This window comes from Mirounga leonina, unplaced genomic scaffold (assembly GCF_011800145.1).
Source record: "Mirounga leonina isolate KUSES-001 unplaced genomic scaffold, KU_Mleo_1.0 Mir_173, whole genome shotgun sequence".
In the NCBI taxonomy this organism is placed as follows: Eukaryota; Metazoa; Chordata; class Mammalia; order Carnivora; family Phocidae; genus Mirounga; species Mirounga leonina.
Genome location: NW_023270447.1, coordinates 46,644,479 through 46,658,420, shown reverse-complemented (window position 1 = coordinate 46,658,420; position 13,942 = coordinate 46,644,479). Strand labels below are relative to the sequence as shown.

The following is a 13,942-nucleotide window of genomic DNA, read 5'->3' as shown; positions in this document are numbered from 1 at the left end:
TTGATAAAAGCCAATAGGCCCAGGACTCTTACAGGCTCAGTCTCAGACCTCAATCACTCAGTTGCTGGGACCTCACTGCGGTGATAATCACCATAGAAAGTTTGAAAGAGTCTTCCCCCCGCTGCTGAACAATGGCCTAGGTTTTCAAGTTGCTGTGCTTAGGGAGGTAGAATTTGGAAAAAGCCTTGGAAAAACCTAGAAAGTTGTTGGAATGTAAGAGCCTCTCCTTGGCCCTCGAGATCCTGATTTCTGGAAAGGCCTGCTTGCTGAGCAGCCAATGCTGTCAATATCTGGGGATTTATGTTCTGAGGAGGCACTCCTACCCTGCCTTTCCCCTGGCCAATTCCTGCAGAACACAGCATTGACCCACCTCCTGGGGAAACCTCCCTGAACCCCTACCGATTGAGCTCAGCTGCTCCTGTGGTCCCCATGCTTCCATCCTATCCTGACCCCCCTCAGAGAAGTGCTCCTTTAGGGTTCTCTTTCCCTCCTACCAGACTGGGAGCACCCCAAGGACAGGGAGTCATCTTCCTTATCCTTGCATCCCCCTGCATTGGTACTTTTGCCTCCTGCTCTGCACTAGCATCTGTGTAGGGGCTGGGCTTCTAAGCATGTGGATAAGAAAGTGTCAGCTTCCAGAAGCTTTTATTATAGAAGAAGAGGCAGGCAGTGTAGGGTTTTTAAAACCACCAGTGTCTAATACCTATTCTTCTGAAGCTGTTTCAAAAAATAGAAAGGGTAGGAAAACTTCTAAATTCGTTCCATGAGGCCAGCATTAACTTGATCCCACAATGAGACAAAGATCCCACCAAGAAGGAGAATTATAGATCAATATCCCTGAAGAACATAGATGCCAAAATTCTCACCAAGATACTAGCCAATAGGATCCAACAGTGCATTAAAAGGATTCTTCACCACAACCAAATGGGATTTATTCCTGGACTTCAAGGGTGGTTCAACATTCACAGATCAATCAACGTGATACATCACATTAATAAAAGAAAGGCCAAGAACCATATGATCCTCTCAACTGATGTAGAAAAAGCATTTGACAAAATACAGCATCCTTTCTTGATTGAAACTCTCTACGATGTAGGGATAGAGGGAACATACTTCAATATCATAAAATCCATCTATGAAAAGCCCACAGCGAGTATCATTCTCAATGGGGAAAAACTGAGAGCTTTCCCCTAAGGTCAGGAACACAACAGGGATGCCCACTCTCACCACTGCTGTTCAACATAGTACTAGAAGTCCTAGCCTGAGCAATCAGACAACAAAAAGAAATAAAGGCATTCAAATTGGCAAAGAAGAAGTCAAACTCTTACTCTTTGCAGATGACATGATACTCTGTGTGGAAAACCCAAAAGACTCCACCCCCAAATTGCTAGAACTCATACAAGAATTCAGTAATGAGACAGGATATAAAATCAATGCAAAGAAATTAGTAGCATATCTATACACTAACAATGAGACAGAAGAAAGAGAAATTAAGGAATCAATCCCATTGTATCAAAAGCCATTAAGATACCTAGGAATAAACCTAACCAAAGAGGCAAAGGATCTGTACTCTAAAAACTATAGAACACTGGGCGCCTGGGTGGCTCAGTTGGTTAAAAACTATAGAACACTTATGAAAGAAATCATGGAAGACACAAAGAAATGGAAAAACATTCCATGCTTGTGAATTGGAAGAATAAATATTATTAAAATGTCTATGCTACCCAGAGCAATGTACACATTCAGTGCAATCCCTATCAAAATATCATCGACACTTTTCACAGAGCTGGAACAAATAATCTTAAAATTTGTATGGAATCAGAAAAGACCCCGAATAGCCAGAGGAATGTTGAAAAAGAAAACCAAAGCTGGTGGCATCACAATGCAAGACTTCAAGCTCTGTTACAAAGCTATAATCATCAAGACAGTATGGTATTGGCACAAAAACAGACACATAGATCAATGGAACAGAATAGAGAACCCAGAAATGGACCCTCAACTCTATGATCAACCAGTCTTCGACAAAGCAGGAAAGAACATCCAATGGACAGTCTCTTCAATAAATGGTGCATCCAATAAAATTGGACAACCACATCTAGATGAATGAAATTTGACCATCTTCTTACACCATACACAAAGATAAACTCACAATGGATGAAAGACCTATTGAGACAGGAATCCATAAAAATCCTAGAGGAGAACACAGGCAGCAACCTCTCTGACCTCGGCCGCAGCAACTTCTTGATAGACACGTCTCCAAAGGCAAGGGAAACAAAAGCAAAAATAAACTACTGGGACTTCACCAAGATAAAAAACCTTCTGCACAGCAAAGGAAACAGTCAAAAAAACTAAAAGGCAACCTATAGAATGGGAGAAGATATTTGCAAATGACATATCAGATAAAGGGCTAGTATCCATGATCTAAAGAACTTAATCAAACTCAACACCCAAAAAACAAGTAATCCATCAAGAAATGGGCAGAAGACATGAACAGACATTTCTCCATAGGAGACATCCAGATGGCCAACAGACACATGAAAAAATGCTCAACACCACTCGGCATCAGGGAAATACAGATCAAAACCACAATGAGATACCACCTCACACCAGTCAGAATGGCTAAAATGAACAAGACATGAAACAACAGATGTTGGCGAGGATGTGGAAAAAGGGGAACCCTCTTACACTGCTGTTGGGAATGCAAGCTGGTATAGCCACTCTGGAAAACAGTATGGAGGTTCCTCAAGAAGTTGAAAATAGAGCTACCCTACAACCAGGCAATTGCACTATTAAGTATTTACCCCAAAGATACAAATGTAGTGATCTGAAGGGGCACCTGCACCCCAATGTACATAGCAGCAAGGTCTATAATAGCCAAACTATGGAAAGAGCCCAGATGTCCATTGACAGATGACTGGATAAAGAAGATGTGGTACATACACACACACAGTGGAATATTACTCAGCCATCAGAAAGGATGAAATCTTAACCATTTACATTGACATGGATGGAACTGGAAGGTATTATGCTGAGCAAAATAAGTAAATCAAATTATCATATGGTTTCACTCATGCAATATAAGAAACAGCACAAAGGATCATAAGAGAAGGAAGGGAAAATTGGGAAGTCATCAGAGAGGGAGAAAAACCATGAGAGACTCTTAACTATAGGAAACAAACTGAGGGTTGCTGGAGGGGAGGTCGGGGGGAGTGGGGTACCTGGGTGATGGGCATTAAGGAGGGCACATGATGTGAAGAGCACTGGGTGTTATATGCAACTGAAGAATTATTGAACTCTGCATTGAGACTAATGATGTGCTATTATGTTGGCTACTTGTATTTAAATTAAAAAAACAAAACAAAACACTATCTTGTGTGCTAGGGAAGTTCAGGGGTGTGTTTGAATACTGAACAGGGAGACTCCCATCTTTCCTGGAGGACCAGGGAAGCCGCATGAGAAAATAACATTGGAGTGAGGAATAGATAGGAGGTAACCTGGCAAAGAGGTTGGGGAATGGCATTTCAGATAGAGGCAAGAACAAGTGCAAAGGTCTTGAAGTGGGAAAGAGAGTGGGGAGTGGGGGCGAGGCTGGTGCTGTGTGGAGATGGGGAGGTCCACCGGAGCCCCATCTCCACCCTGCCCCCGCATGCTGCCCCCCGGCCTGTGTTGTAGTGAGGGATGTTGGCATGTTTGCCGCTCCCACTTCACGACACCTGCTGTATAGTTTTGTGCATAGAAGATGCTTGTTGGACATTTGAATAAATGATGGACCATTCTAGGATCTAAATAGTCCTTTTAGCTCTGTCATCACATTTATAACTTCATTTATCCAGCAAGTATCAACAAATACAGTCTGTGCAGAAGAAGCCCGAGCTTATACCATTTACGGGAAAGTCTCCATTATCGCACATTCTTTGAACAGAAACTCACTGTCAGTCACCCTGTCCTTTACACCAAGGGTTCTGTGATAAGTAGTAGTAAGAATGGGGACCTAGAGATGCCAAAAAGATTCAGTCATCACACAGCTCAGTTGCCTTCTTTGGGATTGAAATGGGATGTGTTAAGCCAGATCCCATTCAGCTCTGCCCTTAACTAGCAGTGTGACCTTGGTTGGGTCACTCAACCTCTGTGTGCCTCGGTTTCTCCACCGAGGGGTGTGGCACTAACAGTAGGGACTTGACAGGGTTAATAGAAAGGGAGGTTGTGCACGTAAATACTCAGCACAGTGCGTGGTATTTTCTGAGCGCAGAATCACGGATGGCCGATGCTTTTATTACTCTGGCTACAGTTACTGTGATTCCTACAATGGTTAGATGCTGTACGCTGACCAGATTAAGCAAGGACAGCACGAGTTACCTAGTTTCCCCATGGCAGGCAGGTATGTTCTCTTGCTTTCCATCTGAGACTGGCCTGCACAGGAACGCTCTCTCAGTGTTTGGCTGTATAAAGGAGTGTCCTATGCTTGTTCTTAGCTTTCTTTTCTCATTCTTTATTTTAGCATTTTTTTAAGAGGGTTTTGTTTTGTTTTGCTTTCTCACAGGAGTGATTGGAGCAGATGTGAGAGGGTACGGCCTCGCCTGTGAGGGACAGCCAATGACGTCACGGCTGGCTGTCATCTGTGGAACGTCTTCTTGTCACATGGGGGTGAGTCTGCTGGGCAGGGGGCAGGGCCACCACCCCTTGGTGGGGGGAGGGGAAGCCTAAGAGGAGATGTGACTTGCTGGCCCCTTTGCCTGTCAGTTCCTTCCTTCCTGCTGCCCGCCTGCTGTCTAGCCAGAAGCCCAGCCCGTCTCCCAAAAGCTGTGCTTAGACTTGCTGGATCTTTCTTTTTCCAGGGGCCAGATTCTTAAAAAGTGTGCAAAGGTCTGAGACTGTCTTTGACATCACCCTGGTCAGAGAGCCCAGGCGTGAGGGGTGAAATTGGATCCAAGGGTGGCAACGCCTTGCTCCCAGGCGGATCTGTCCCTAATGGGTTGCTGAGTCTTCTGTGCAAAGGGGTGTCTGTTTTCCTTGGCCACTGAGCTCTCTCCAGATCAATATAAATCTATCTCCCTGGGAGCGCCCTGATGATCTATAGAATCAGGCTGCATATCATGACTTCAAAAGAACACTGATAAGCAATTTTCACTGTTAATTTTTCTCCATGAATTAGTGGAAAGGCGTTCTCCAAGATTGCAGTTAAAATTTAGTGCCTGCCCTAAAATTTATATCCCCTTTAAATGCATGAGTCTGAAAGCATTCCATTTCGATAAGTACCCATTTCTACCATATTTTTATTTAAAAGTCATTACTCTGTTAAACTTAGATGGACGACTCCTTGGATTTTTCCCAGATGAGTAAAATAGAGGGAGAGAGGGAGAGAAGGAGGGGGAAGGTGGGCAAGGATTAGCGTGGACACAGTCCAGGGCAGAATCTCTGCAGCCATGGAGGGAATCATGTGCCGTGTCAAACTGTGTTAAGTAACAGTAGGGACCAGTGAGCCTTTTTTACCATTAAATATTTTGGTTAAGTAAATAGTGATACATTTACTTACTTACTTATCCCCTCTTCTTGTGTCCGGAGCTGTGCTAAACCTTGGGGACATAAGGGTGACAGAAGTCCTGCCACTGATGAGACGCAATTATAGCTGGCATTAACAGTACAAGGCCCCAGGATATCCATTCAGACTGAACCTGTGATCCTGAGCATCTACCATGTGCCAAACACTGCATAGCTTCCCATTTCATGGAGATGGTAGAGCCAGCCCCATTGGTTTCCAATTTTACTTCTTCTGCTTACTAAGTATGGGCCCCCTGGTGAGGTATTTATCCCCTCTGGGCCTCAGATTCCTCATCTGCAAAATGTGGAGAGTTCTAGTACACGGCTCCTAGTGTTCTGAGCATGAAATGAGACTGCAATGTGCTTCACATGAAGTAAGCACACCACAGTGGTTAGCTCTTGATGAGTTGTGCTGGTGCTGTCGGGCAGAAAGGAGACCGCGACTAACTCTGCCTGGGAAGGGTTTTGGGTTAGGGACACATTTTCTGGAGGGGACGTTTATGTTAGATTCCAAGGTCATAGATTCCCTTGATCCTCCCCTTCCCCCCATCAAAAACAAACAAACAAACAAAAAGTTTTCTTTTTTTTTTTAAGATTTTATTTATTTGTGTGTGTGTGAGAGAGAGAGAGAGAGAGCACGAGCAAAGGGAGAGGCAGAGGCACAGGGAGAAGCAGGCTCCCCGCTGAGCAGGGAGCCCCATACGGTACTCTATCCCAGGTACCTGGTATCATGACCCGAGCCGAAGGCAGATGCTTAACCGGCTGAGGCACCCAGGCGTCCACTCCCCTGTTTTCCTTTTACTTGTTTCTGTGGACAAGATCTTAAGTGGAACTTCTTTAACTGAGTTTTTAAAACCCCCTCAGCAGGCCTCTTGTAGGGCACAGCTATCCCTGAAGGCAGAGGTCTGCAGAGGCCTCAGGCCTCCTCACACAGGGGGTGCCCGGCCGGGCAGCCCACACTCATCTCCCTAGACACGAGTCTACACTGGTTAGCTTGTCTTAACTGAACCCTAACTGAAACCTATTTAAATCACCCCCATTTTCACAGGGACACCTCTAATCTGGTTTCTCCTGTGAAATCTGAATTTCAGGCAATTTTACTACACTCAATTCAGATTTCTGAGCAGAAGCAAATCCAAATGATTGTGAGGGACTTTGTCGTGTCCCCACTTCTCATTCTCCTTGTCTCTTAATGGGGATGGTACTCCCTTTTCCTACAGGATCCATTTTGCAAATCAGGCAGCTAAGGAATAGAAAAGTCCAGAATGTTCCCTGGGTCACAAGCTGTTAAGCTGGAGCTGAGCACTCAGACCCAGCTCTGTCTCATTCCCAAACGCATCCCGCTCAGTGCCTCGCTGTGTTGTGCACGATGGTCATGTCCCTCAAAGAAGTGGAGACAGCCTGGGCTTCAGAGCTATCCAGATGTGGGTTGAACACCTGCTCATGCACTTTTTGGGCTTGTGACCTGAGAGGTGAGCTACTTTTCCGAATCTTACGTCCCTCCTCCATCCCATCGGGGGTGGCTCGGCCAGTCTCACGGTGTTGCTGGTTAGTGTGAATCGTGCACGTATATATCTAGGACAGAGCAGACACTCAGAAATGGTGGAGATTCTTAGTACACTTTCCTAGTGTCATATAAAGCTCACATGAAGCAACTGTTGGGGCTTTAACGAGTTTGATGGGCAGCTGCAGTTGGTTGCAATGAATGAGGACCATAAAATGCCAGTTTATTATGGTCATGTTGTGCTGGAAATAAAGTCCCCACCCCCATCCCGCTTTGTACTTGGGAGTGGGAAGGGACCTTTTGGGCCAACGGGATTAATCATCAGCTTTAATGTTATGTGGTGAGGGCGAGACTGTGGTCATGCTGGCATCAGAAAGTGCCTTTGATCTTGCTCAGGTGCTGGGCGCCCAGTGAGCCAGCAACAATAACACCTTTGTGAGGTCTAGGGGAGGTGCGGGTCTAAGGAAGCACTCCCAGGGAAACTCAAGGACCCCCTTTGTTGTGGTTCTGGCAAGTAAAACCACCAACTGTCAGGAAAAATTCACCAAACAGAACACAGGGACCAGAAGGGGCTCTGGGCTTTTCAAAAAGTGGTGTTCAACCTGGTCTAAAGGATTCTGTTCCTTCCTGTCTGTGCACTGCTGATGCTTCTGATTCAGTACATTGATTGAGTCAAAATTCCTGAGAATATTTTATGCTTGATCCAGGTTGCCTCTTTCTAGATATGAATGAATGAATGAGTGAATGTCCAAGTAAGCAATTATTCATAAATACTTAGAAGCTCCTTACTCCCAGTCCCTGTTACTTCCCGGAATCTGGAAAAAAGCTTGAGGTTGAACATAAGACCTACTAATCAGGCCTTTGATATTTTGGAAGATACAAGTGTGGGCTGTACATTTATCTTCCTTTAGGTGATTTAATTAACAAGGAAAAAAGAATATTTGTTCCTTTTTTTAACTCCATGAAAGCGGAGCTGCTTGTTCAGAGTTAATTACTACCAAGTCCCCCAAACCCAAGATAATACACAGCGGGGGTTAGCCAGAGGTTGAAAAGTCACGGGGTCAGATGGAGCTGATCCTTGCCATTGCTCTACCACCCCTTTCCTGGGGTCATCAAGTCAAGCGGTAACTTGGCAACCTGTGTTACGGTTAGCATGTCAGATGAGGAAAGGACCCTGGAAAGTGGAAGAAGTATTGAAGAGGTAAGATGTGAACAGAACACTAGTTGTTGAGGGCTGGGAATTAATCTGCATCTTAAATCACTCAGAACTGAGGTTTTTTGCAAGGACTTAGATGACTGTGGGGATGGTGGTTCTCTGCCGATCCCAAGGACGTAGGCTCCTGTGCTGGCCCCTCCACGTACTGCATTTAGATCAGATACTCCATCTTCTACTCCCTCAGTGTTCTCATCTGTTCAATGTGAGCAATAGTATTTACCCATAAAGATGTTTTGAGGATTAAATGGGGTGATCTTTGTAAACGGCTTGTCACTATGCCCAGCATAAAAGACCAAATACAGTGCTGTTATTAAAAAATGATTCTTGAAGGCCAGAATGATCCATTTGGTAATGGATTTGAATTAGAGGCATCAGAGTGAACTCATGTTTAGCTTCATCTAGTTTATACATAGATACACATGCAAGTATCTATAGACGTGTGTATACCTACACATGTCTGTAGGTTAGTAAACATACATATATTTCCTAGCTCTGACAGTTGAGAGGATCTAGAAACTAAAATACCCCAGCAGCTAGTTGTTCCAAGCACACCGATACCCAGATCTTGGTTTCTAATATATTTCCACAATAAAAAGAGCCAGGATTCCTTAGAGAAATGGTTGATTCTAGGACTGGAGCAGGAAATGGAGGAGATAAGCCTGGGGCATCTTATAGTGCCAGAAAAAGTGAGGAAATGCTCAAAAATATATATATATATATCAGGAGCCAACTGAGGGTGCCCCCAGTGACCAAGACTGGAACAATGTGGACAGCAAAATAAAGTGGTACTGGATAATAACCTAAAGTATGACACAAATATCATGAGTCCATAAATGACTAAATGAATAAGACAAATCTCTCCTGCAGAAGAATTCCAAATAATTTATATAAATACTTCCCCATCAATGAGGTGGAACATAATTTCCCAATCCTTAAGGGTGAGCTGCACTTAGTGACTTTCTTTCTAAGCGGACAGTATGAAAAAGGGGGGAAAAGTATAATTTTACAGAGAAGTCTGACAAACGCTACCTCTGCCAGGTGGCGAAGGTCAACATCAACGGTGATAAGCCGTGTTGATAATATGTACTGTTGATATGATTTAATGAGAATGGCACTTTATCATCCTCCTCAAAACCCATAACCACAGTCTGATCCTAAGAAAAAAATCAGCAAATCCAAACTGAGGGAATTTCTATTAAATACCTGACCAGTACTCCTCAAAACTGGGAAGGTCATCAAAAAGCAACGTCTAAAGAATCATCACCTAAACAGATAGGACAACTAAATGTAATGTGGGGTCGTGGGTGGGGTCCTAGAACAAAAAAGGACATTAGGTGAAAACTTAGCAAATTTGAATAAAGTAAGGCATTTAGTAATGATATATCAGTATCGCTCTGTAATGGTGATATTTGTACCTCATGTGGGATATTAATGGTAGGGGAATCTGGGTGTCGGGTATATGGGGACTCTGTACTATTTTCATAAGTCTTCTGTAATCTAAAAATATTCTAAAATTAAAAGTTTATTTTTAAATCATTAAATCATTCACTCATGATGGAAACATTTTCTTGTACCTGCCTGGCTAAGTGCTAAGGGTATTAAGATCAATATGATGAACATGGAATGCCTGCCTTCATTGAGAAAGAGACAAGAAGGGGTACCTGGGTGGCTCAGTCGTTAGGCGTCTGCCTTCCGCTCAGGTCATGATCTCCGGGGTCCTGGGATCCAGCCCCGCATCTGGCTCCCTGCTCCTTGGGGAAGACTGCTTCTCCCTCTCCTGCTCCCCCTGCTTGTGTTCCCTCTCTTGCTGTGTCTCTCTCTATCAAATAAATAAATAAAATCTTTAAAAACAAAAAAAAAGAAAGAGACAAGAAGGGGACAACTGCAGCACAGATGGGAATTGCTATGGTCAATGCATGACCAGAGTGTGGTGGGAATAGGGAGAAGGGCCTGCCCAAAGTCTTGAGTAGACAAGGAAGTTTTCCTATAGGATGTGATATTTCCCTGATCCCACTGGGACAATTCCTGCCAGCCCAGTTTCAGGCCACATGCCCTGTCCTCTCTCTTCACTTTGTTTTTCTCTTCTGTGTCTACAACACTGTGCTGGTGACTTCCTCTGAGGTCTGGATGGGATGTGGTTATGTGCAGGCCCATCAGGAGGGCACCATAGGTGGGGAGAATAGCCACATGTCTTGAACAGATGACCTTCTGTTAGCAGGTTATCACCACTAAGAAGAGAGTAGTCAGGTAGGACCAGTTTCTCTATCTCAGTCTCTTTAGCAAGTGGTATTGGCTGAGGTCATTGAGAAAGGTGGACAGGGAAGGGAGTCCTCATGGTACAAATAGGATCACTGTTACACCTGCCAATGAAAGAATTAGGGTTCTGTGCATGAAGTGCCCTGCTCCCTCTTAAGTCACCACCATTCCCAGGAGACTATCCATACGGAGGTTGGCCCAGGGCCTCACAACCACATTTATTGAAAATAGACTATATGCCAGGCATCAGTTTGTCAAGGGGAGGGTTGATGTAGTTCTGCGAGCAGTAAGAGACAGGTCATATACTCACGAAGCTCAGGGTAGTGCTTCTCCTGGCATTTGAGGCTAGGGAAGTTCTACACTGTTCTGGACAAGGAGGACATTGAACATCTCTGGCCCAGCCTCAGTCAATATGAGGAGACAGACAATAGTATTAGCTGCTACCATCTATCAGGCACCTACAGTGTACCCAGCACTGTGCTGAATCCTTTATGTCATGTAATCAACAATTCTGGGAGATAGCCACCATTACTGTCTTCATTTCCCAAGTGAGAAGAGTGAGGCAAACAATAGTTAAGTGGGTCATGCCATGTTCAAGCCCTCTAGGGGACTGACCTCAGAGTCCTCGCTCTTCCCTTTCAGTTCAATAGCTTCTTGCAAAGGTCCAGAGGAGAAGGAGAACAGGCTCAATGAAAATATGAGCAAATGTTGGTGCAGACCTCTCACCAAAGAAAAGATTTGAAATACAAGCACCTGAGAAGATTCTCACCATCATTCGTCATTAGGAACATGCAAACCCAAACCACAGTGACATACACACTTATTGGAATGGCCAGTCTTGGGGCGAGGGTGTGGGGACTGGAACTTACACGCTGCTGGTGGGGGTGTGAAACGGCACAACCACCTTGGAAAAGAGGTTAGCAGTTTCTTCCAGAGTTAATGTACACCTACCATGTGATCCAGCCATCCTGCTCATGAAAGCCTATGTCTGCTTGTAAACTTGTACAGAGATGCTCACAACCCCTTTATTTGTAATAGCCCTCCATTGGAAACAGCCCAAATGTCTATCGACAGTGACTAGATGAATATCCTATTGGGATGTCCATTATAATGGTTTACTACTAAGCAATAAAAGGGAATGAACTATTCATATAAGATACAGCATGCATTGATCTCAACGTAAGTATGCTGATAGAAACCAAACCCCAAAAAAGTACAGACTATGTGATTCCATTTATTTAAAATTCTAAGTAATGCAGACTAAAGTATAATGACCGAGAGCAGATGAGCGGTCACCTGCAGCAGGAGAGCAGGTATGGTGGCAGCCAGGAGGATAGGCAGAACACAGATGGCACAAGGAAACTTTGGGGTTGATGGAGATGTTTACCTTGATTATGGTAATGTCTTCACTGGTGTATGCTGTGTCAAGACTTACCAAATGTGGGGCGCCTGGGTGGCTCAGTCGTTAAGCGTGTGCCTTCAGCTCAGGTCATGATCCCAGAGTCCTGGGATCGAGCCCCGCATCGGGCTCCCTGCTCTGTGGGAAGCCTGCTTCTCCCTCTCCCACTCCCCCTGCTTGAGTTCCCTCTCTCACTGTGTCTCTCTCTGTCGAATAAATAAATAAATAAAATCTTTAAAAAAAAAAAAAAGACATCAAATGAGACGCTGTCAATATATGCAGCTTAGCGCATGCTAATTACACCTGGACAAAGCTTGTTGAAAAAACAGAAAGGAAGATCAGAAAAAATTAAAAACAGTAGTATCTGCAATCACTTATATAGTGCTTACTATAATTCAGGCACTGTTCTAAATAAATCTATAGAAATTATATCATCATCATTTTAAATAACATACAATAAATGTTAGTTTTCACTTATTTCCTTCTAGCCCAACTTAATTCTCCAGCTATTCTGATGTGGTTTATTATTCTCTTCTTTTGGCCCCAAGCACAGACCAATAGTTATTGTTATTTGTGTTTTACTGGTACCGACTTGTATCTCAGATGAAGCAGACTTGCTAGGGTCCGCGTCTCCTGTGGCCCCTCTTGGCCCATCCTGTCCAGTTGGGAGCTAGGGCTTAGTAGATGCTTAGTGACTGCATGGTTGGATTGCTTCCCACCCATTTGCCCCACCACCCCAGAAGTGTGCAGGTGCTTGGATTTTCTGGAGGGTCTTCTTACTTCTTCCTGATCCACCTTTCATCATCTGTCTCTGCTGAATGGGGCCTGAGTGGAAGAAGCCCCTCATGTGTGAGTTGCTGGCAGTCTGTTGCCCACCCCACTTTACCAGAGATATCTGGGTGTTCATTTGGCCTCTCTGGGAAGTAAGATTTTTCATTGAACAGTGTTACTTAGTGAGTCCTGGGAGACACGAACGATCCATACTTGCTTTCTCTCCTTTCCTCCACCATGACAGCCTTCCAGCACTTTCCAGTCCTGTGCTCTGCCCACCCTCCCCACCAGCCTGTACCCTTAGGAGGAGAACTGACCCTCCCTACTCCTCCCCCCTACCCCCAGCAGCTCATCAGGGCACCTTTTGTCTCCGAGTCCTTCTACAGCCTGATGTCTGTTCTCTTGGGGAAAGAAAGTTGAGGAGCCCGAGGCTCTGGACTGTAACCACAGCAATGCCCCCCATCAGACCTGGGCCATGTTCTTAGAGCCTTGCTCTTTGGGTGATGGCCTTGGTGCAGCTCTGCAGCTTCCTCACCACAGGGAGGAGGAAGTTCCCCCAAAGCAGAGTGTGGCCTGGGCCCGGGGCACTGTTTCACTCAGGCCAGTGTTAGAGGAGCAAAGGATGCTCCCCATCATTACTTAGAAGGGGAATGCAAATTGCAATCACAGTGAGATCCACTGCACGCTTTTCGATTGGCTGCAGTCTTGGTGAGGAAGTAGGGACAGGAACTCCTCCACGCTGCTGGTGGGGACGTGAACCAGCACAACTGCTTTGGAAAAGAGCTTAGCAGTTTCTTACAAAGTCACACCTACTGTATGACCCAGCCATCCCACTCCTATAAAAGCCTGGCAGGGCTGCCTGGCCCCATGTTTCTGGAAGACCAGGAACAGTGCAAGGTCAGGTGACCCAAGGCCTCTCCGAAGGTCAGAAACAAAAGCTTCTGGTGGCTTTTGTCAATTGGCCTGAGCCTGGCTTTCCACAAAGACGGCAGCCTGCCGGGAACAATGGTCAAAGAAGCAGAGGAAAACAATAAAACTAGCAGCAGTAGGAGTCACAACTAATATGTACTGCATGCTTATTGTGGGATAAGAAATGTAAATATCTGATCAGACCTCCCTAATAACCTGATGTAGTTATCAGAATTATCCTCCCACTTTACAGATGCACACTGAGGGTCAGAAAGACAAAGGTTACATAGCTAGTAAGCCCTAGAGATCAGTTTGCAACTCCGCTGTTTGATTCCAAAGCTGATATTCT

The 13,942-nt window shown here is 44.8% G+C and overlaps 1 protein-coding gene across 22 annotated transcripts in view; it reads left to right on the top strand.

The window, feature by feature from the left end:
* FGGY (FGGY carbohydrate kinase domain containing) overlaps positions 1 to 13,942 on the top strand; it is a 393,096-nt gene that overhangs the window by 214,753 nt on the left and 164,401 nt on the right. For all 22 annotated transcript variants that reach the window (XM_035018448.1, XM_035018444.1, XM_035018446.1 and 19 more), the window contains one exon: positions 4,541 to 4,644. In XM_035018448.1, the coding sequence (XP_034874339.1) occupies positions 4,541 to 4,644 (104 nt within the window). The remainder of the gene's footprint in view (positions 1 to 4,540; positions 4,645 to 13,942) is intronic.